The sequence below is a fragment of the Trifolium pratense genome, linkage group LG2 (genome assembly GCF_020283565.1).
Source record: "Trifolium pratense cultivar HEN17-A07 linkage group LG2, ARS_RC_1.1, whole genome shotgun sequence".
Classification (NCBI taxonomy): domain Eukaryota; kingdom Viridiplantae; phylum Streptophyta; class Magnoliopsida; order Fabales; family Fabaceae; genus Trifolium; species Trifolium pratense.
Genome location: NC_060060.1, coordinates 2,973,656 through 2,995,884, shown reverse-complemented (window position 1 = coordinate 2,995,884; position 22,229 = coordinate 2,973,656). Strand labels below are relative to the sequence as shown.

General features: G+C 29.2%; 4 protein-coding genes across 5 annotated transcripts; 2 read left to right on the top strand and 2 right to left on the bottom strand.

Moving 5' to 3' along the window:
• Positions 1–2,038: 2,038 nt before the first annotated feature.
• On the top strand, positions 2,039–4,184 carry LOC123906978 (protein PELOTA 1-like). Of its 2 annotated transcripts, XM_045957022.1 has the most exons (5): positions 2,039–2,582; positions 2,888–2,963; positions 3,163–3,238; positions 3,318–3,350; positions 3,800–4,184. In XM_045957022.1, exons 2-5 carry the CDS (start codon positions 2,923–2,925, stop codon positions 3,899–3,901), a joined length of 252 nt encoding a protein of 83 aa, XP_045812978.1. In that variant the 5' UTR covers positions 2,039–2,582; positions 2,888–2,922; the 3' UTR covers positions 3,902–4,184. The 2 variants fall into 2 exon arrangements, with proteins under 2 accessions (XP_045812978.1, XP_045812977.1); XM_045957021.1 differs by having other exon boundaries at positions 2,574–2,963.
• A 2,276-nt stretch (positions 4,185–6,460) lies between these two features.
• On the bottom strand, positions 6,461–7,110 carry LOC123911103. The gene is made up of 2 exons (XM_045962450.1): positions 6,867–7,110; positions 6,461–6,766 (listed from the first exon to the last, which is right to left on the bottom strand). Exons 1-2 carry the CDS (start codon positions 7,104–7,106, stop codon positions 6,524–6,526), a joined length of 483 nt encoding a protein of 160 aa, XP_045818406.1. The 5' UTR covers positions 7,107–7,110; the 3' UTR covers positions 6,461–6,523.
• A 1,244-nt stretch (positions 7,111–8,354) lies between these two features.
• LOC123911037 lies at positions 8,355–9,522 on the top strand. The gene is made up of 3 exons (XM_045962352.1): positions 8,355–8,428; positions 8,521–8,868; positions 8,968–9,522. Exons 1-3 carry the CDS (start codon positions 8,411–8,413, stop codon positions 9,214–9,216), a joined length of 615 nt encoding a protein of 204 aa, XP_045818308.1. The 5' UTR covers positions 8,355–8,410; the 3' UTR covers positions 9,217–9,522.
• A 2,228-nt stretch (positions 9,523–11,750) lies between these two features.
• LOC123910001 lies at positions 11,751–13,138 on the bottom strand. Its single transcript, XM_045961025.1, has 4 exons — positions 12,860–13,138; positions 12,434–12,760; positions 12,224–12,346; positions 11,751–12,023 (listed from the first exon to the last, which is right to left on the bottom strand). Exons 1-4 carry the CDS (start codon positions 13,136–13,138, stop codon positions 11,751–11,753), a joined length of 1,002 nt encoding a protein of 333 aa, XP_045816981.1.
• Positions 13,139–22,229: the final 9,091 nt, after the last annotated feature.

Sequence of the window (22,229 nt, the reverse complement as noted above, 5' to 3'; positions counted from 1 at the left end):
ATGTTTATTTATATAATATAGCGCTATATATGATAAGAAATAATGAGGATCATAAATCAAAGTCTATTAAGGATTATAGACAATGAAATGATTGACTAAATAGATAGACGTAATTGATACAAAATTAAACTAGCTTTGCAAAGCGGAACGTTTTTGGACCGATAGTCCATTCCATCTGCAGATGGAAATAATTCGATATGAATAAATTTTCAAGAGAAAAATAATGAAAATCAAATATTTAGAGTTTGAATTGTTATTCAAGTATATTGATAAATGTCTATCATTGATTTTCAAGAAGCATATTCACCTAAAGTGAATTCCAAAACTTCTTTGTAATTAATTAAGTTGAGTAGCATATGAAATACTCAATTTATGTGAAATATGTGTTTTAACGTATTTGACTGGCTCACTGGATAATGATGATTATATGAAAATCCCAGAAGGATTTAATTTTCGTAAGACACATATATATTGGAGAGATGACTTAATAAACATGAATAAGTCTCCTTATATACTCGAGCAACATCTATATGCATGTTGTATAATATTCCTGTTGAATATTTCCAAGTGAGAAATATGAAAATGACAATTTGTTCATTTTAAGAAAATATTTGGCAATGAATTTGATATATTTAAGATTTATGTCGATGATAAAAATATGATCAAGAGACTCCTGAAGAGCTTGAGATATTGTCATTTCTTACAAAATAAGTATTTGAAGAATATTTTGTGAATCATGAAGTTTATATACAGAAGGTTCTAAAATGATTCTATATGAAAGATAAAATCAGTTACGTTTTGTAAGATCACCGATGTAAACAAGTGTCATTTTAGAGTTCATGTAAATGATGAAGAACTATAATAACAAACTCATGAAATAAAATGATGCGGAAAGTTTAGCACTATATGAAATAGATCAAGAATGTGATTTGTTTTGAAGTACGCTATTCACCAGATACAAGGGGTTGTGATTTTTCTAATAAAGGGTTTTTGCTACAATTCAACATGAAGATCATATCACAAACACTGCTAATTTGAAGAATATAATAACGAAGATATAAGATTGTCAACACGTCATCACCAATCGTCAAAGCTTTGGAGCAACTAATATTGAAGATTATTTGACATTTTTCTTCTTAGATATATTTGTATTTATCAGGGGGCACTAGTAGAAAAATGACTTTTGGTTTGGAGATACCACTACCGGTATGTGAATACCAGTAGTGAAATACATTTGACCAAAGGATTCCACTACTGATATTTTTAAAACGGTAGTGGAAAGTTCAGAGACAAGGGATTTCACTACCGGCTTTGCTAAATCCGTAGTGGAAAGTAGACACGGTGGCAATGTCGTAATTACGTACAAATTTGTTTTAATTATCTTCCACTACCGATCTAGGATTCAACGGTAGTGGAATCCTAATAGTGTTATTATTTTTTTCATATTCCCACTTTTCACTACCGATCTAGGATTCACCGGTAGTGGAATCCTAATAGTGTTATAATATTTTTCATATTGTCATTTTCATTCCCAATTTTCATACGCGTTCAATCTCCCTCCCACTGCAAACTCTCCATTCTCAATCGTCCCAAGTTCTTCCAAATCGTCCCAAGTTCTTCAAATCAAACACTCCAATTTCCCAATCATTCTCCAATCTCTCCATTCTCCATTCTCCATTCTCCATTCTCCAATCTCTCCAATTTCATTCGGTTTCATTCTCCAAACCCTAGAATGCTTGAATCGCCTCCAAATTTCTTCGTTTTTATTCGGTAAAGGTATGAATAAATCAAACTTCCTCCAAATTTCATTCGTTTTCGTTTTCATTCGTTTTCATTCTTGTTCATTCGTTTTCATTCGCTTGGGTTAGACATCATTTTTCGAGATTACGAGAGACCCGAGTAAGAAAATGATGATGAAAGGTAGAGGAATGGGTAGGAATAGGATTAATCCTGTTCAAACAATTTCAAGTCATATGGGTGATAAGGATAAGATTCAAGGTATTGATTTTGCTTATTGGTTAAAGATTGTTGTTACAAGTAAAGATTTTGTTGTTGTGAAAATGGATGTTGAAGGTACTGAGTTTCATTTGATACCTAAGTTGATTCAAACTGGTGCTATTTGTTTGATTGATGAGCTTTTTCTTGAGTGTCATTATAATAGATGGCAGAGATGTTGTTCTGGTCAGAGAAGTTCTAAGTTTCAGAAAAGTTATTCTGATTGTTTGGATTTGTTTACTGAACTTAGAGATATTGGTGTTCTTGTTCATCAATGGTGGTGATAATCCATAGTGTACAAACTTGTTTGTATAGGTTTTTTTTATACTAGGGTTTTATATGATTAAATTGATTCTTTTGTAGATTCTTTTTTAGTCAATTGTAGAGTTTAATGAATGAAAGATTTTGTTTATTCTATTGCATTTAAATAATAGTTATTGAAACTCAAGCTATAAAGCGCCGACACAAACATGAACGCCGAATGTGACATAAATACGGACACTAGATACATCTTCAATATAAAGTATCGGTGCTACATAACTCAAGCGTTTGAAAAGAAGCATATTTGGTACTCCAGCAGGCCTCTGGTATGTTATCGTTTATTTGATGAATCTGTCAATTCTATAATAGGCGTTTTTACTAATATGTGTTTGTGGGAACCATGGGAAATAATGGATCTGCTAGTTTATGTAATATATCTTTAACCCTGCACCCATTTAAAGTAGGGAAAAATGTGCAAAAGTGAAGTAATTAAGTAAATGTTTCATGTAGAATCACATTCATATTCATTAAGCAAAATGGAAGTCATGTTCTTCATCTGGTCGGCTTGTAATATGATTGTTGGTGTAAATAATGTCAATATGGTAAACAATATTCCATGTTTATTTTGCAGATCCTGCTGCAAGTGCTGATCTAGCCGTGGTGTTAATGCAAGAAGGATTAGCCCATATCCTCCTTGTTGGTAGAAGGTACTATATTAGTAACATTCATTAAATAGGTTTCACTTATCATTTTTATATTAAGATTAAGATGACCATTCGATAGAGTAGTAGGATTGTTGGTGTCGGGTGTGTTTGATTTCTGTGTGGAACCACATACCACATGTATATTAAATACTGGTTCTTCTTGTTGATGTATTTATTCATCATCTTATGACTGACATAACAGTATGACTGTTACTCGTTCACGGATAAAAGCTTCAATTCCTCGCAAGCATGGGGCTGCAATTGCTGGTTTTGAGAAAGTATGTTCTCTCTGTCTGCCTCTCTTTTAAAATGAGAAAGTAAGCTTCCAATTCTAAATCATCGTCCTCCTTTTTGTAGGCTTTGAATAAGTTCTTTGAGAATGTTTTGCAGGTAAATTCTTCCCGAGTACTGGTATTTCTCATGCTTAGCATTTATTCTCATTCGTGATATATATATATATATATATATATATATATATAGTTTGTTCAATTTAAAGAATATGTGCTAGTGATCTGCTGCGAGTTTGTATACTCAAATCTTTATAAGCTTATTTGTGCTGCACTAGATATAACTTATAAGTTGCCTGCACATTCTTTATTCACCAGTGTTAAATATATTTATTCTTTAGTCCAACAAAATTGAGAAAGGGGCACGCACAAGTTTAATTGATCCTGCTGATCTTTTTGGGCTTCTTCTTTCTTAGTGAGCATTTACAATTTGATACCACATATACATTTCTTAATGACAATGATATCCATGCATAAGCTCGGACGGATTTGGTATAGTTTAGTGTGTTTGTTATGCTTATTATTTATCTTATGTCTCTATTTCTGTTACAGGATCAGTTTCATCGTCACTTATTTTTGGAGGCAGAAAGAAGACAGCTGCGACCTATTATTGAAAACAAATCACGCATCATTCTCGCACACACAAGCTCATGATACAAGTATGGTTGCTTTCTTCATTGCATCTTCTCTTCTCCTCTCTATTCCTATGTTTATATGAGTTTAAGAAAGCCTTGTTAGGTAACTAGCCTTAAGTAACATGAAAATTATAGTTGATTATATGAAAACCTTGTGACTTTTTATTGTTGTAAGTTGTAACCCATAATTTTCCAGTATTTTAACACTTGATTCTACTCAAGTTGTACCGTTCCTTTTAGGCTGGCGTTTAAATTATGTTTTGTAGTTGTATCTGCTCTATATAGACATTTTAAGTGAATGCCAAATTTCTTACACGTAGCGGAATCCCCATGATTTATATTAAAAAAATTTGAAACCATACATACCACTACTGTTCTAGAGTTTTGATTTTTCATATTAATATGCAGGCACAGGAAGCTACAAAAAAACGAAAAAAAAAAAAAAAAAAAACTAACATACCACTACTGATATTTATAACAATCAGTAGTGAAAACTAACATACCACTACGGGTATTTGTAATTACCCGTAGTGGAATCCTCAATTCTAAAAAAAAAAATGGAATAGCATACATACCACTACCGGTATTTACAAATACCGGTAGTGGAATCCCAGATTCTAAAAAAAAAAAAAATGAAAACCATACATACCACTACCGGTATTTGTAAATACCGGTAGTGGAATCCCAGACTCTAAAAAAAAAAAAATGAAAACTATACATACCACTACCGGTATTTACAAATACCGGTAGTGGAATCCCAGACTCTAAAAAAAAAAAAATGAAAACCATACATACCACTACGGATATTGAAAATACCCGTAGTGGAATCTCATACATACCACTACCGGTATTTGTAAAAACCGTCGTGGAATCCTCATAAATTTAATTAATAATACAGTAGAAACCTGACATACCACGACGGGTATAAAAAGACCCGTCGTGGAAAGTATTGACTTACAACGACGAGTGTGTTTACTACCGGCCGCGGCCAGTAGTGGAATCCCTATTTGGCCGGTAGTGGAATCCCCTTTCTGCACTAGTGGGGAGATATAAATATGTTATGCACTCTTTTTCCCTTCACCATGGTTTTATCCCACTGGGTTTTCCTGGTAAGGTTTTTAACGAGGCAGTTCACACACAAAAGATGTTGTACTCTTTTTCCTTCACTATGATTTTTCCCACTGGGTTTTTAATAGTAAGGTTTTAATGAGGCATATCATCGATGGACATCCAAGGGGGAGTGTTATGAATAGTATAGATGTGGATGTCCATTTGTCTAGGCCCATATTCTTGGCCCATGTAATCTCCTATATATATATGACTATATCACAATGTAAAATACACACCTTGAATAGAACAATACAATAGTCTATTCCTTTCTCTTCTCCCTTTCATCTCTTCTTCTTTATTCTTGTTATTCTTTAGGAATAGTTCATAACAATGATATTTTTATATTAGGGATAAATTAGTCTATCTGTTATAACGAATATGAGACAAGTTTGTCCTCAGTATAAAAATATCAAAATTAATTTAGATTTTATTTTTGTCAAAAATTTGTAAAAGACTTTTTAAACTTTTTATCTACAACAATTTTTAATAAAATACTATTATATTAAATTTTTTAATTAATATTTTTAGAGCACTTGTTAGTATTTTTTTTACATTTATTTTATGAAACTTACAAATTAGGCAACTGAATTGCAAACCCACTTCAACTACCAAATTATGATGGTTGTGAAGGAACAAAATAACAATGCATTCAATTTGACAAATAAAACTAGTATAGTACTAGTACTACATGGTCGCATTTAGCATGCACAAATCTAAAATTTGTGCACCATGCACAAATTTAGATCAAAAATCGGATCTTGCGCATTTACATTACATCTTATCACGTGTCTCTCACACTAGATCTAACCAATCACTTCTCTCAACATTTTTTTTCCTCCCAATGCCACATTATCATCAACCTCAAACACCCAAAACAGCATCACACCAATTTCTAAATTTATTTATGGTTAAATTACTCCATCAGTAAACCACATACACCTCATTTTATTTCACTTCCTCTTCATCTTCTTTCTTTTTCTTCTTGATGTTCATAATCATGTTCAATGACCTTTATAATCTTCAAAAAAAATCTCGAAAATAAAAAATCAAAATAGAAATTTTCAATTCTTTGAGCATAACCCAAAAAACTCAAAACAAAGAAAATTAAAAAAAAAAATGAAGGAATTTTTGGAGTTTTATGAAGGAAATTTCTGGAAAGTAAACCCAAATTCTTTTCCATAAGTTTTCTTAGATCTATAAGATTTTTTATCGGTACTAGGTACAAACCCGTGCGTACGCACGGGACGCGCCTTCGGCGCGTTATATTGCGTCGGTTTCTTAGGTCGTAAGTGTGCTACGGCGCGTTGCACGCGCCTTCTGCGCGTTACGTAGTTGATTTCAACGATATAATTTTTTGATAAATAGAACAATTAATTGGATTTCAGCCTTGTCTTTATAAATAATGGAGATAATTTTTGTTTGCCGTTATATTTAAATAAAACAATAACTTAATATTAAATCCATTACAACCATATAGAGGAATATCAAATACTTAGCAAATAAAAGTTATGATTGTAGCATAAAAGGTTGTCTAAACTATGGAAACCTGACAAACATTTAAGTTTATATCTTTGAATTCAAAACTTATTCTATCTCCTAATTCAATATTGTTGGCCAAACAGAAATTTTTCCATCCTCTTGCAATTCTGACATTCTCCGAATGATTTTCCGGATATTTTAAGTGAACAATTGAACTGCTCTTGTTTGGTACTTGTAGAACCAGCTTATGAAAATTGTATTGCCTTACATAATTGCTAAATTCAGAAGGTAGTGTCTACAAAAATGTAAGATTATTAATTAGAATAACAAAGTATAAATAACATTGTAGTAAGTAATCAACGAAGAAAATAAATTTGAGGTTAATTAAAACTTACAAATTGTGTCTTTGTTGCCTTGTTTAGTTGAGCAAGTGTCAATTCAAAAACATATGATTGTATTAGTTGACCACTAATTGACAATCTACCAAATGTTTGACCGTAGAAATTTTCAAGACATGGTTCTATATTGTTATCAATAGGGGATATGTCATGATTAGTCTGATTTGATCCTTGACCATCGTAAGAGTCATAATTTTTTGCATATTCATCCAGAAACTTCCCATATTCTGCTTCCATTTCATCAATTTCAAATTCACTATGTAAAACAAATATATTTATATGATTTAGGATACATTCATAAAATGATGAAATTGCAATTTGAGAATAATTATATTAAAAATAATTGTGAAATTGATATAAAAAACGATGCAAAGAAAGTTCTGTGAAATATAATGAGTAAAAGAATTGAGCTAATAATATAAAAAATAATGAGGAATAATATGAAAAATAATTTGAATGAACTGGTCAGTCTTAATATGAAAAATAATGAGGAATAATTTTGTTTAAAAAAAAAGTCAAATATTAATAACGCATAGAACTATTGATTCATACCTGTTATTTGAAGAATCCATTTTCAGCCTGTATAATGATTTCGTATAATCAGTAATCAAAATAAACAGAATTGATTTTCAACTGAAATGAGATTTGATCCATTAAAAAAATTAGAAAATAATGATTGATGATTAAATTTAAAATTATAAAGGAATTAATGAATTGATACTAAACCTATTTTGAACCTTAATATGAGGTTTTACGAAAAGAAATAAAAATCGTTTTAAGGAAGAAGATTAACAAACCTGAGAAACTTCAGCTGCAGCCTTGTTTTAGGGTTAGTAGATGAATGAGAGTTTTTCAAGTGTTGGATATTGTATGTGGTGGTTGTATTGGGCCAAAATTATATTCTAACTGGGCCGAAAAATAATATATAGCCTATTATAAACTTTCTGTTTCTACCCCAAAAAATGCAACCAAACCCAATCTTAATTTAATATTTTGTTGTTGTTAGTTAAAAAAATTTTAAAAAAAAAGTGTACATAAGTAAAAATTTATGAAATTTTTCTAATCTAAATTCTTTGGTTAAAAGTCTTAAGGTCTATAAAAAAAATATAATTTTTTGATTTTACGAAAACAATTTTTTTCAAAATATTCATACATACGAAGTAAATTTGATATATAATAATTTTTATTGTTTATTAGCAGTAAAATTAGTTGAAATAAAAAGTTGTATATAATGCACAACCGTTAACTGTGTCAATAAAATTTGGACAGAGCAAGTATCACTTATTTAGACATTGTCGTACCAACTATTGGTAGTTGGATAAGATAAGATTTTTTGTAATGTAATCTAATATTTTATTATTTTTATTTATGCTTTTGGGGTAAAACAAAAGATAATTAAATTAGGTATAGATATATATACAAAGATCTGTTGATATAAGTCATCAACAAATATATCATTTGTCATTTTTCTCTTCCAAGACTTCATGGAGACCTATTATTGCGATTTAATTGATGTTACACCTCTTGGAAGCTTTGCTACTATGTTCTTCTCTAATCAGGTATTTAGAAATTTCTGTTTTTTTCTTGCGAAAATTTATGAATTCTAGATGTTTAAATTAACTAATTAATTGATTGTTGAAAATCGAATTAGGAATTTGGAGAGGTAGATCCAAATTTCATTCGTGAATTTGGTCATGAACTTCCTGTAGAATGGAGAATAATGGATTACCGATTTGAACATCATCTTGTTACATACAACAAAGATGAAATTCATCCTCTTCTCACTGATGGATGGAAACAGATGAGAGATCATTTCGACCTTCATAAGAATGAAGAAATTCATTTTGCGTATCATGGTAATGGTCTTTTTGGCATCACGGCTGCAAGAAGATTTGTAAGTGAAGATCAAATACCAAACTATCATAGCCGATATACTATTGGTAATTGTGCTAGATTTCAAGTGGAACTTACGCGTGATAACATAAGGAATCCATATTTGGTGAGTTTTATAATTTATTTAATGTTTGTGATTTATAAAAATGTTTATGATGACAGTTATTTTAGATGTATATTTACGATGTTTTAATTTGCAAAACAGAGCTTATGGAATATGTTTGCAGTTTTTTTGAGAAATTCTAATGTGGATGTTATAACTGCTTGCTGTGACAATGGATCAAAGACTGATCTTCAAGTTGCAATTCACGATAATCCATTTCCGGTTACCGCCTTAGGACCTGGTTGGTATGGTTTTTGTCGCAAAAATGGGTTTCGTGCCGGTGATGAACTATGCTTTAATTTTTCGCTTGTTAAGTCTGGTAATAATGTTGTGCGCGTATTTAAAATCTGAAGAGAAAAAGAAGATGATTTTGGAAGGTTGTTATTGGTGGAAAAAAGGAAGGTTGCAAAGATAAGTTGTTGGAGGATGGTGATTATGCAGTATGTTAGGATTATTTTGACTTAATTTGGTTTTAATGTTGGTTTTTTAAGATTAGGAAGATGATTATGTTAGAAGGTGTAGGCCGGATGCTTAAGTGTAGGATTTATAAGTTTAATTTGGTTTGGTGTAACTTTATGTTATTGATGTTTATTGTTAGTGTTGATGTTATTGATATTTAGGTTGAATGTAGTTTATGGTCTGTAATGAATCAAACTATTTGCTGCTTTGTTTTAATGTTGTTTTAATCAATCAAACTACTGAATGTTGAAAGTGTTTGTTTACATTTATTAAATAAGTATCGTAAGCTTTAAATTTTCCATTGAATACCCAGTTCATCAGAATATTTTATAATAAAAAAAAGATCTAATTTTCTAAAAGTCTGTAAGTGATTGACTAATGTTAAGTTATATAGTAATGAATATTAAAAAAGCAAGAAAAGTAGTTTTTCAACCAAAATGTTAAGTTATAATTAGCATTTGTACTAAATTTTATTTTATGGACAACCAAAATTTATACTTAGTTGTTTGAATGATTTATTAAGTTAAAACAAATGTCCGTCAAATGAATTTTATTTATTTGTTAGTCTTCATAAATATTCACATTCGGAAAATATGTAGAATTATTTTAATAACTTGAAAAAAAATTATCAGAATGGGAAAATACAAACGTAATTGGATAGATGAATGGTCGTTAAAATTTTATAAGTTTTCTGAATTATTTGAGAAATTAGTGCTAGACATTTTTTTTCAAATAGAAGAATAACTCTAATTGTTTTGGAAAATTATAATTAGCATTTGTACTACATTATAATTTGTTGACAACCAAAACTTATTCCTAGTTGATCGAATGTTTTATAAAATTCGAATAAATGTCCGTTATATGAATTTCATTTATTTTTCACTCCTTATTAATATTGAGAATTGAAAAAAATTTATAATTATCTAAATAACTGGAAATAAATTTATAATAACGTGAAAAAACAAAAGTCATAGGATAGATAGACCGTGGAAAAACTTTTTGTAAGCTTTATGAATTATTGGAGAAATTAGTTTGATACATTTTTTTAAAAATAGAAGAATGTGAAGAGGTGAAGATGAGAAAATATAAAATTTGAAGAATAGAATTAAAAATTTGAAAAAATCGTGAAATTAATTATAGCAAGTAAAACTCAATATAACAAAAAAAATATAAAAACTTAATCTAAGAAATACCTTTTTCTATACATTAGTACAAATGTTGCAAAGTTAGAATAGAGTTATTCCTCTTTAGTATTTAAAGTAGTACATTTAATTCATTATGATACAATAAAATATTATTTAATTTGGGCCAAAGACAAAGTTGGGCCATTACAAAGCCATGATCCGAATTATGAAACCCACATCTAATTATTGTGAATTTAACATAAAAAACGGGTAGGTTTACAAAGGTGAGCTATGAAAAATTTTCCATCTCTATTGATCCAAATTTCCAGACGTTGAAAGAACAATTTCGATTTAGAATCATACCAAAGTGTCTTGATCCAGATCAGGTAATTATCAATGTTTACCTGAAGGAAAAAAAAAATCAGTTTTTGTCTTTGGTTTTTATGAAATATATGATTCTCAGAGTTTATATGCCTAAATCTAGTTGTAGGAATGTTAATCTACATAAGTAATATCTCTTTTGTTAATTATTCTTCTACTTGTATCTTATACATATTTTATTTGAATTTTGTTGACGGGGAAGATATTCAATCACCCAGAGTTTGGGATATTGTCATCAGCTCCTACCATTTTCCAGACAGAGCATCATTGGAAATATAAATAATCAAAGAATCGTTATTGTTATGGTCTGGGAGAATTTGGTTATTAATTTCAATTGTGAACAATTGTGAAATAAATTCATCAAAATTGAGTAGCAATGACAGATATATATGCGATGGGGGGAATGCATTTATCGATACAGGTAATATAAATTTTGGTCAGAAACTTTGTTTCACCATTTTAGATCTACTTATTTTTTTGAAGTTTTGATAGTTAATTAACATGTATAAGCATATTATGAATCAATGTTTAAATTCGACTACATTATAAGACAAATTATTGTTTTGTTATCTTTTGTTTTGTATGTCATATAATTTATATTTTAAGAACTATATTTGAAATATTAATGTTAGTCAAATTTATGCAACAATAAAAGATAGAATATTATGTTTCTATAATGAAGGCTCAAGCTGTTTAATTAAAAGACCCAGAAAATATAATATCTGTCATATTACAAAAGAAAGGATATTGACTTAAACATTAATCTAAAACAGGTTATAGTAGCTGACATTTGTCCTTACTGAGTCTTAATATACATATAAAATAGCATTAAAGCTTTTGCAATTCATCATCATGAAACATAGCATAAGATGAGAAAGATGGGTCTGTTATAAATTGAAGGAGCAAGAAAGATTACCGCTCCTAATGCCGATTCATATTAAAACGTTCCAGCTTCACATATAGTTCTTCTCTTTCTGGATACAGCACAAACACCAAATTATCCCCAATCCTTGGCCTGTGAAGGCGCACATATTCATACCATCCTCTGCCAATATGCTTTTCAAATTTTCCAGTTTTCAGCGATCTGTTTGAAGTATGAACTTTGCATTGAATTTCAAAATCACTGTCTTCTGCTATTAGCTGAATCTGGTTGGTATTGGCTAGCACTCCCCTTGAAATAGGATTTGGGAAGTGCTGCAATAATAACAAAAAAAATTAACAGAATTCTTGGCAATCAAACCTTACATCATACATGAGACAATTTCCATTATAACTTAGAAAATCAAAACCATATATTTATTTGTTCTCCAAATTGATCAAATGGACTAATGCTATATTAATCAAAATCTAATTGTAATGAATTAATAAAGAAATTGAATGTTATAAAAATTTACCAGCACTTGTTTCTTTGAAAGATTAGAAATGGCCTTTGTTACTGTTGTATTCCATGTAACTGTTAGATCATTCTCTTCTTCTCCGGCATCATCTTCTTCGTGTTGCTCTTCCTCCATTTCATTCTGAAAATATAGATATTTGTAAAAAGAACATCAATTGTTATCTGAAAATTGTATGTTTGTAAATTTAACACCAATAAAAATCATTACCTGGACTTCCGTTGCTCCATCTGATTCATTCCCATCTGATTCATTTGCTAAAACCTCTGTTTGGTTAGAGTGTTCCACATCCTCTACATAACTTACAAAGGTCATGTGAAAATCATTGTTGGTAATCTTATAATCAAGGAGGACCCTTATTGGTTTTTCAATTCCAAAAACTTCAGTAATCTGGTTCCCATGCATAAAGTACTCTGTACCATGCATTTCAAAATTGACTTGTGCCCATAGTTTTTCTGCTACAATCCTGCCGTAGCTCAATCGATTCAATTCCCTTTTCCAAAGTTCATGGAATTCAGATGGAATTTTAATTTTGGACTGCATTTGAAGGTAAAAAAACAGTATTAGCAATAATTGAATCTTTTTTATGGTATAAAACAGTCATATAAAGCAAGAGTATAGTATAGAGCAATATACCCTTAAAGGACTGATCACAGTTTCAAATGTGGTTGGTCTATCTCCAATCTCCATTGTTTCAATGCACGTCATCTCAAATTCGTTACGGGCGATCTTATAATCAAACATTACTCTGGTAGGATGTTGAAATCGAAATTTCTTAGCTACTAACTGCCCATAGAACATGAATGATACGTCTTCATTCAAACTCAGTCTGATTTTCACTGATCCAGAATTTGTCGTAATGATGGCATCCTTATGCTTATTCAGTTCACATTTCCAATCATTTAAAAAATCCATTGGAATATTGATTGGTCCCTAAATTGGAAAAACATTATATGTTTTGATACTTGACATTTAATAAAAGGGAAAAATTAAAGTATTTGTATAATGATTTCAAAATTATGGGTTGAATTTTAAAATAATAATTTATGTATCTATACACATAGATAAAAACTACTAAACTATTATAATTCAAAAAAACAATTTATGTATCTATAGAAGTTTAAAATCATAAAACATACAGTATAATGTAAAATTTCCACAAATATTTGGATTTATTACAGTATAATGTAGTATTTTGATTTCCATTGATTTTGACTCTTCTTATGTTTCTATACACATAGATAAAAAGTATTAATTATAATAATATTCATCTATATAAACATAGTGAAAAAAATACAAAACATTATATAATCACAAACCTCATTCGGATAAATGATACTCTCGAAAGTGTTGATTCGTTGATCTCCATTGATTTGTGTAGTCCTAAAACGTATCAGAATTTTTTTAAAAAAATTGAGAAAAGAAGTCAGGTATATCAGGGTTTAAAATTATAAACTTTAATAGACCAAATCCTACGGCTAAAGTTATGAATAATGAGCAATGTAAGTATTAATTTAAATCGATTAAGCAATTGATCAATATATATGTTAATCTGGAAATTATGATTATCGAAATCGTTTAGTAAACATGCATGAACAAAAAGAACAAAAAAGAAAAGATTAAAAACGATTCAAACTGGAAAAAGGTCGAAATATTTACCCATTTGAGGAAGACGCCATCTTGAATCTGAACGGTTTTGGTTTGATAGTGAAGGAGGTTGTTTGCAATCTAATGGCTGGGGAAAGTTAGAATTGTTGCCTAAAGTCCTTTGGTTGAAAGGGAAAGTATATGTTGGAGAAAAGGAAAGTTTGTTTTGTCTTATTATTGCCTAAATTCCAAGAAGGATATGGAAAGTTCTTTTTGTCTATTGTTTTTCAATTACCGTGTTGTCATTTTCATTAATGGATAAAATATCAAATAGTAGATATAAATTGTGGCTGCTCATTTGGTATTCTTTAATAATTGCGACTGTTCATTTGGTACCCCTATAAGGGCGGTTGAAAAAACGAAAAAAAATTATTATTATTATTTGATATTGAGAAAAAAATTGCGACTGTTAAATTCCAAGTTTTTGTCCATATTGAGAAACGAAAAAATTATTAATATTTGAAATAATCATAAACAAAATTATGGTGTTTAATAGATAAAATCGTATAAAGGAAAAAAAAAAAAAACATAATATTTTATTTGAAGAAACAAAAATCAAACATAAATGGGTAGATGAATGAAACATAATTCGGTAGATGTACGGGGTAAAATAATTTTGTAGTAGTCGATTGAATAATTGGATGGAATTTTCTCGACACATATTGTTTCTCACACAAAGAATATATTATATTATTATAATAAAAGATGATTCAATTTGGGGCATAAATTTGAGCTAAAGACCAAGTTATGAGAAACTCTATATCCAACCTTGTAAACCGACTTCCGATGGGTTTCATTTCAAATTTAAGATATTTGTGAACATTTTTCTATAATCAATGATTTGTAAGATTAATAATATAAAATAATATTTTAAGATTATTTACTTGTTTTGTTGTCTTGGTATTTATTAAAATTGATGTAATATATATATCGTTATATTTTTTTAAATAAATTTAAAAAGTTGAATTATCTTAAAATTAGCGCAAAATATGTGATTTTCATAAACTAATATTGATAATTAGTATATTTTAGTAATAATGAGGATCTTGCTTTTGACGCAGTATTTGGCTATGTATTGTCTAAGTAATCATCGGATAATATTGTTGAATTCGCAAAAAATAAATCACATATTTTAATTAATATTGGCCAACGTAGTTATCATTTGAGTTATGAACTTACAAATTCATTTTAATTTATATTGAAGGTAGTTAAAAATAGATGAAACGAAATATTGTGTTGGCTAATTGAAATGAAATTACGGATATAAGCGCTTATATTTTGCGTTGATAAGTTTGTCCATTTTATCAAATAATCATTAAGAATGAATATTGATCATTGTAACCTTGTAAACCCACAGTCAATTTGTTTCTTTTCAACATAATAATACGGCTAGGTTTGAATAAGGTGATATAGCAAACAGTTTCCATTTTCAGGCAAACAAAATTCCAGACGTTTCCAAACAAATTTGATGTGAATTATTCAAAGTTTTGTTGATTTAGATCAGGTAATTTTAAATTGTTATCTGCAAAAAATATTCCATTATCTTATGAAAACTTTTGTAACTACATGATTATCAGATTTTACATGTTTTTATATAGTTATAGTCATATTAATCTATATCAGTAATAGCAGTACCTATATCAGTAATTAACTTCTGTATGATTTAAATGGGTAGGATTTTCTATGCAATACCCCAATTAACAATTTGGGAATATTGATATGGTTTTTCAGACATATGATAATTCTGTCAATTGCAAAATAAAATCATCATAAATTATAGATGGGAATATTGTCAAGATTTCAGGTTTATAATGCATTACTTATGATCTACTGTAATTCAGGCTAAAACAACTTTAATTAAATATGCCCCATAATATAATAGTTGTAATATTACAAAGCAAAAGGATATGAAGTTCAACACTCACCTTACACATATTATAGTAGATTACATTAGTTCTGACTAAGTCTTAGTACACATATACATTAGGTAAATAACTTGAAATTCAGATTCAACATGATCATCACAAAAGATATCATATGATAATAAACAGGCTTTTGGAATAAAGTCACAGAGCAACAAAGATTACCGGTCCTAATTCTGATGCATATTCTGACGTATAAGCCTCACATTAAGCTCATCTGTTTCCGGAAACAGGACAAACCTCAAAGTATCTCCAGCCCTTGGTCTGTGAAGGCGAACGTAATCGTACCATCCTTTACCAATGTGCTTCTCATTTTCGCCAGTTTTCAGCGATCTTGTTGAAGTATGAACTTGGCATTCAGCTTCAAAATGTATGTCATCCGATATTAGCTGAATCTTGTTCACATTGGCAAGTACACCTCTGGAAATTGGATTTGGAAAATGCTGCAATAATAATACAAAAATTATCACAGTTAGTGGATTTGAATTTCAGACTATATGATTACACTCGATATTTTTCATTGCTTACAAAATAAGCAACAATGAAGCCACGATAAGCCTAAATCATATGAATCCAAAAAATAAATAGAATAGTTCGCAATCAAACTATATATCTCAGAGTATATAAACATATTATTATTTATTGTCCAAACAGGTAAAATGTCTCAATGGCATCACAAATGAAATGTAAATCGAATTAAGTATTAAAGAAATTCAATGGTATGAAATATTACCATCACTTGTTTCTTTGAAAGATTAGCCAAAGATTTTGTCACTGTTGTATACCATGTAACTGTGACCTGTTCACCTTCTTCTTGAACATGATCTTCTCCATTATCCTCATGATCTTCTCCATTATCCTCTTCCTCCGCTTCTTCCTGAAAAAATAGATATTCGTAACAGACGTCTATTTTTTATGATACTAATATTGAGGATTTGAAATGCAAGATCAATGAAAAGCATTACCATGACTTGAGGTGCTGCATCCTCAACCACACTTATAAAGGTCATATGAAAATCATTGTTTTTAATTTTGTAGTCAAGAAGAACCTTTATTGGATTATCAAGTCCAAAAACTTCGGAAACATCATTGCCATTCATATAGAAATTGGTATCATCCTTTTCAAATGTTACATGTGCCCAATGATGACCTGCTACAATCCTTCCATACTTTAGTCGATGAATCTCTCTTTTCCAAAGTTCATGAAATTCAGTTGGAATTTTGATTTTTGCCTGAAATTAAAGTTAAAATCCATGATTAGACAATTTGCATATGGTAAATGTGTTACTGAAATCAAAATTCATATAATGGCATGGTATACCTCAAAAGGACTGATAATTGTTTCAAATGTTGTTGGCCTATCAGGAATTTGCATCGTCTCAATGTATGTCATTGCGAATTCATTACGATGGATTTTATAATCGAAAAGTACTCTGGTAGGGTGCTGAAAACCAAACTTCTTAGCCACAACTTGGCCATAGAACATGAAGCAAATATCTTCATTCAAACTAAGATAAACCTTCACGAAATCAGAATTACTGGTAATTCTCGCTTCCTTTTCCTTTGGTTTGTTCAATTCGTATTTCCAATCATTGAAGAAACTAATTGGAATGTCAATTGGTCCCTAATATTGAAAAACATTATATATTTTAAAACTTGACAAACAAATTGAGTCGTATAACATAAAAATTAATGTCTGATAATCATCAGTGACAGAATCATTCCTAATAATGTGGGGGGCAAATTTGTTGTATAACATATAAAAATATACGAAAATAATAGTATCTACAATAGATAATCTAAGTAATTAATGACTGGCGTACCTCCGTCGGATAAATAACACTTTCGAAAGTGCTTATTCTTTCTTTTGGATTGCTTGGTGTAGTGCTAAAAAATAGCAAAAATTACAAAAAAAAAAAATAGATTAAAAGTCAGTGTATAAAGTAGTAAATTTGCTGATGGAAAAGAAATTCAAATAAACACCTATTAGTAAAATATTCAGATATATTCAAATTGAACAATTTTTCTTACAAAATAATCAGCGGTTCTTCCATTTCAACTTATATATGACATATATGCTACGATTTTGGTAAAACTTAAGAACAATGACCAATGAAAGTGTTAATTTGTATGAATTTAGTAGTTTATCAATTTAAATGATAAACTGGAAAAGATGATGATTTAAAAACGTTATTAAGCATGCATTACCAAATACATAAAAGGAACAAATGATTCAAACTTGAGAAAGTACAAATTGATTACCATTTTGAAGAAGACGCCATTTGAATCTGAACGGTTTTGGTTTGATAGGGAAGAAGGTTTTGGCGGATCTAATGGCTGGGGAGAAGCTTCCTGTGTTGTAATAGTTAAATGTTGAAAAGGAAAGTGCTTTTTGGCTTTTATCTCATAAAGGTAAAGAAGAATATGTAAAGTATTCCTTTTGTTGGGAAAAGACAACGGTTTGTGATACGGTATGAGTAGTAAAGAACTCTTTAGAAAGATTTTGTGACTGTTCATGTGGTATAATACTCAATACACGGAGATATATGTCGTTTTCAATTAATCAGGACCACAATTCTTGGAATGTTTATTTGGTCATATAAATATTAAATGTTGAATAATATTCCCTCCGTCACAAAATATAAGCAAAAATTTATCAATAAAAGTTGATGTATTTTGTTTTAAATTTATACCAGATATATTTACTTTTGTTGATCTCCCTTTGTTTATATTTTGGGACGGAGTATTAGTTGGTATCAAGAAAGTTGGCTGAAGTGGGGTTATGCGGTCGAAAACATTATTGGTATTTATGGACGGTGTAAAATAATTTTACACCGTCGGTGCATTTAAAGTAAATCCTTCTTGAAAAGACACGGAGATATGGGTGTTAGCGATTCGGTTTGGATCGGTTTTGAGGCAAAAACTCATCCGATAAAAAAATAAATTCATTTGCGGTTTGGTTCGGTTTTGGATGACAAATAAGAAAAATCCGATCCAATCCGATCCAATATTAGGTGGTGTAATTTGGATCGGTTTTTGGATATCCAAATTATAAATTGTAATTTTTTTTAATAAATATAAATATTATAAAAATCGCTAAAAAGTAATAGTTTGACATTTTTGACAAAATAAATATTAAGTTTGACAACAAAATATAACATATAATATATTCAAGATTAATATTTTGGAATGACAATTACCAATTATATTTGAAAAATATAAAAATTAAAAAAAAAAGAATAAATTAAACTATCATATAGTATTAACAAAATTTAAAATAAAAAAAAAAGAGAGGTTAATATATTCATAACATCTTAGAAATACTGAAAATAGATATATGCCATAATAAATTACATATTATTGACGATAATAATATTTGTATACATAAATGCATTACAGTTAAAATCTAATATATTTCCTTCAACAATGTTATTGAGTTTACACCATTTTTTCCATCCTTTTGTAAAGGTAAACTCAACACCATTTTCATCATTTTTTGTGAATTTGCATGTGACATTTTCATGATGAGGACCGCATAGGATGAATTCTCTATAATCTGATAATGATAGGTGGTATCCAAAATCATGAGGTAGAACCTAAAGATTGACAAAATTGATTTGTTAGTATATATGTACTGACAAACCATGACTATTAAATGATAAAATACTTAAAAGATTATAATTTATGAACTTACCAATTTAGAGGAATTCAGATGGGATTCTTTTATCACAAGTAGGAAAGAACGATAATCATCAAGATTTGTACTCAAACTATGATATTGAGGAAAAGAAGATGGGCACTCATTTTGTTCAAACTCACAAACGATCATAAGAAAAGTATCTTGACCATAGTAGTGAAATGTAAGGCTTTGATTTCCATTCCATTTATAATAATTTCTAATTCTTGGCCAACCATATGTTATTAGTGGTTTGGTAATTGACATATTGAACTCTACCTGGTGAGGAATTCCATCTCCATCATACAATTTCCATTGAGCACCCAGTTGCTTAGAATATTTTCTAATAAAAAAAGGATCTAATTCTCCGAAAATCTGCAAGTGAGTGACTAATGTTAAGTTTTATAGTATGCAATATACAAAAAGAAAGAAAAATATTTTTTCAAACCTCATTAGGAAGATGGACTGCTTCAAACATTGCCAGAGGACTTCCATGAATTATTGGAGGCCATTTTGATGCCATTGATTATGAATTAACAAAAGTAAGTAAAGCTTTGTTAAATGAATGTATTTATAGATAAAAAATAATGAGTATTTTATTAAAGAATCTGTCTTTGTACTACATGTAATACTTTTTGATTTATTTAGTAATAATTTATTATTTAATCGAATATAATTATCATATTATTTGGCAACAAAATGTAACATAAGCTTAATTCATAGGCTGTTTTTGAGTTTAATTTAACGTAAAATTATTATATTTCTCCTAATTTATATTAGAGTAATTTATAGGCTCAATGGAATATATTGATACTGTTTAAATTCTTAAGATTGATAATATAGGAGAAATATTAAAAGAAAAAGATAAAAATTTAATTAAAATTTTGAAGAAATAAGGAAATATAAATCATAGAAACAATATGTGCGATTTACGAAGGTAATATATCATAGAAAAATACAAATTTAACGTAAAAGACTTCGTAGATAATAATTCCATTAATTAAAAATGATAATACAAAACACCATAATAAAAGAAAGTAAAGAAGGAAAAAAATACACAAATTATTTGATTGCCAAATTCAACGAAAATTTGGCAAATAAGTAGTGCTTTTAATTGATAAAGAGAACCAATAGAACATAGCAAATAACAAAGATCATGCATTGGTAATTTCTGGTAGCTTCCACATGTGGCATCGATCGTGTGGATCGTTAATCGCAAACTTAAAACGAATTGTATCACCAGCTTTGAAAGGAATTTGTTGACATAGGTCTTTCCAGGTATTTCCCAATTTTGTTGTGACGGGATTGGTAGAATGAACAACCTTCATATGTTCTTTGTGGGGATAATTGCCGCATATGGTAATAAATTTGAAATTTTTATCCATCAAGAAACTTGCAAAGTCCATAGGTAAAATCTTAAAAACAATAAGGAAAAGAGTTAATATATATTGTAATTAAAATCTTAAAAACAATAAGGAAAAGAGTTAATATAAAGTTATTAAGTATGAAATAAATATATAAAAAGGAAAACCACACGAAATATGAAAACAATAAAAAATGTAATTTAATTGACAATACCAAATTTTTGTTCTTCACACTTTCGGTAGTCAGGAGAATGTCAAAAAACACGGTTTCATGTGGTATTAGACTACGACTGTGAAATGGCAAAATCTCAGTTTCAATAATAGGTTCCTTAAAAGATTTGATTCCAAAACAGCTCCCACCATAATAGTCTAGTTCAAGTTCAATGTTATTTGGCAATCCATGAAATTCTATTAATTCTTTCCAACCATTAAAGATTATAGGATTATCATAGCTTTTATTGTAGTTAAGTACGGTCCAACCCTTGTCTGGAGTGCATACGAACCACATATTGTCTAACTTATTAAAATGTTCGACAATGAAAGTTGGATCTATTTCTCCGTAACCCTATAAAACAAAAATAAAATGTATTTATTAGTAAAAAAGATTACCAAAACAATTAAAAAAAAATTTAATGAAAAAAAAAGAAAAAATTATTACCAGATTAGAAAGTCTTACAACTCTGCAAGTTGTAATTGGTTTTGATCGAAGCATTTCAGCAATACTCATTTCGTTAATAATTTTAAGTGTTAAACACAATTAATACACACAGCCACACACATGTATATATACATATAGAATTTAAATAGAAGGTATAGATTTAGAATAAATTGTATTTAAAAATTGGTTGGTTTGCAAAAGGTAGATTCTTCAAAAATTTGTTCACGTGAGAGATGTAAGTGGATTCTTTGTCATTGTGATGTATCCAAAAGGTAGATTGATTCACTTAAGCAAGTACAAATCATGAAGTGAAAACACTTGTGCATGATTCCAAAATCGTACCGCATGATATATAGTCAAAACATGCAAAGATATTATAGATTAATAAAAAATGACTTGTTTTAACAATTTGCATGATCCTAAATATAACATAATATTGGTTTATTATTTTGAGAGAGGAATTATGCTAATGCGACGATGAATCACCTAGACAAATGATTTACTGAATATGAATATAACGAAATTTAATTTTGAAAAAAAGGTTGTAAACTATTATTGTATAACGAAATTGCATAATATAATGAATAATTTGATAAAATTTATATTCGTTATAATGTTGTTAATGATTGGTTCATCATGGATTATTTGATGAAGTGATTTATATTTGAATTTGACTGATAAATTAATACATTGGAGATATATTTTGAATTAAATATATTATATATTGAATTATTGGAAC

What these genes read in the sequence shown, in the direction of transcription:
- LOC123906978 (XM_045957022.1), top strand. Translation starts at nt 2,923, where the DNA reads ATGCAAGAAGGATTAGCCCATATCCTCCTTGTTGGTAGAAG. An exon ending in CAATTGCTGGTTTTGAGAAA is followed by an intron (nt 3,239 to 3,317) that starts GTATGTTCTCTC and finishes TCCTTTTTGTAG; the next exon opens with GCTTTGAATAAGTTCTTTGA. An exon ending in TCTTTGAGAATGTTTTGCAG is followed by an intron (nt 3,351 to 3,799) that starts GTAAATTCTTCC and finishes TTTCTGTTACAG; the next exon opens with GATCAGTTTCATCGTCACTT.
- LOC123911103 (XM_045962450.1), bottom strand. Translation starts at nt 7,106, where the DNA reads ATGGAAGCAGAATATGGGAAGTTTCTGGATGAATATGCAAAAAATTAT. An exon ending in AGGCAACAAAGACACAATTT is followed by an intron (nt 6,767 to 6,866) that starts GTAAGTTTTAAT and finishes ACATTTTTGTAG; the next exon opens with ACACTACCTTCTGAATTTAG.
- LOC123911037 (XM_045962352.1), top strand. An exon ending in ACATAAGGAATCCATATTTG is followed by an intron (nt 8,869 to 8,967) that starts GTGAGTTTTATA and finishes TTTGCAAAACAG; the next exon opens with AGCTTATGGAATATGTTTGC.
- LOC123910001 (XM_045961025.1), bottom strand. Translation starts at nt 13,138, where the DNA reads ATGGATTTTTTAAATGATTGGAAATGTGAACTGAATAAGCATAAGGAT. An exon ending in CTGTGATCAGTCCTTTAAGG is followed by an intron (nt 12,761 to 12,859) that starts GTATATTGCTCT and finishes CTTCAAATGCAG; the next exon opens with TCCAAAATTAAAATTCCATC. An exon ending in ATGGAGCAACGGAAGTCCAG is followed by an intron (nt 12,347 to 12,433) that starts GTAATGATTTTT and finishes CTATATTTTCAG; the next exon opens with AATGAAATGGAGGAAGAGCA.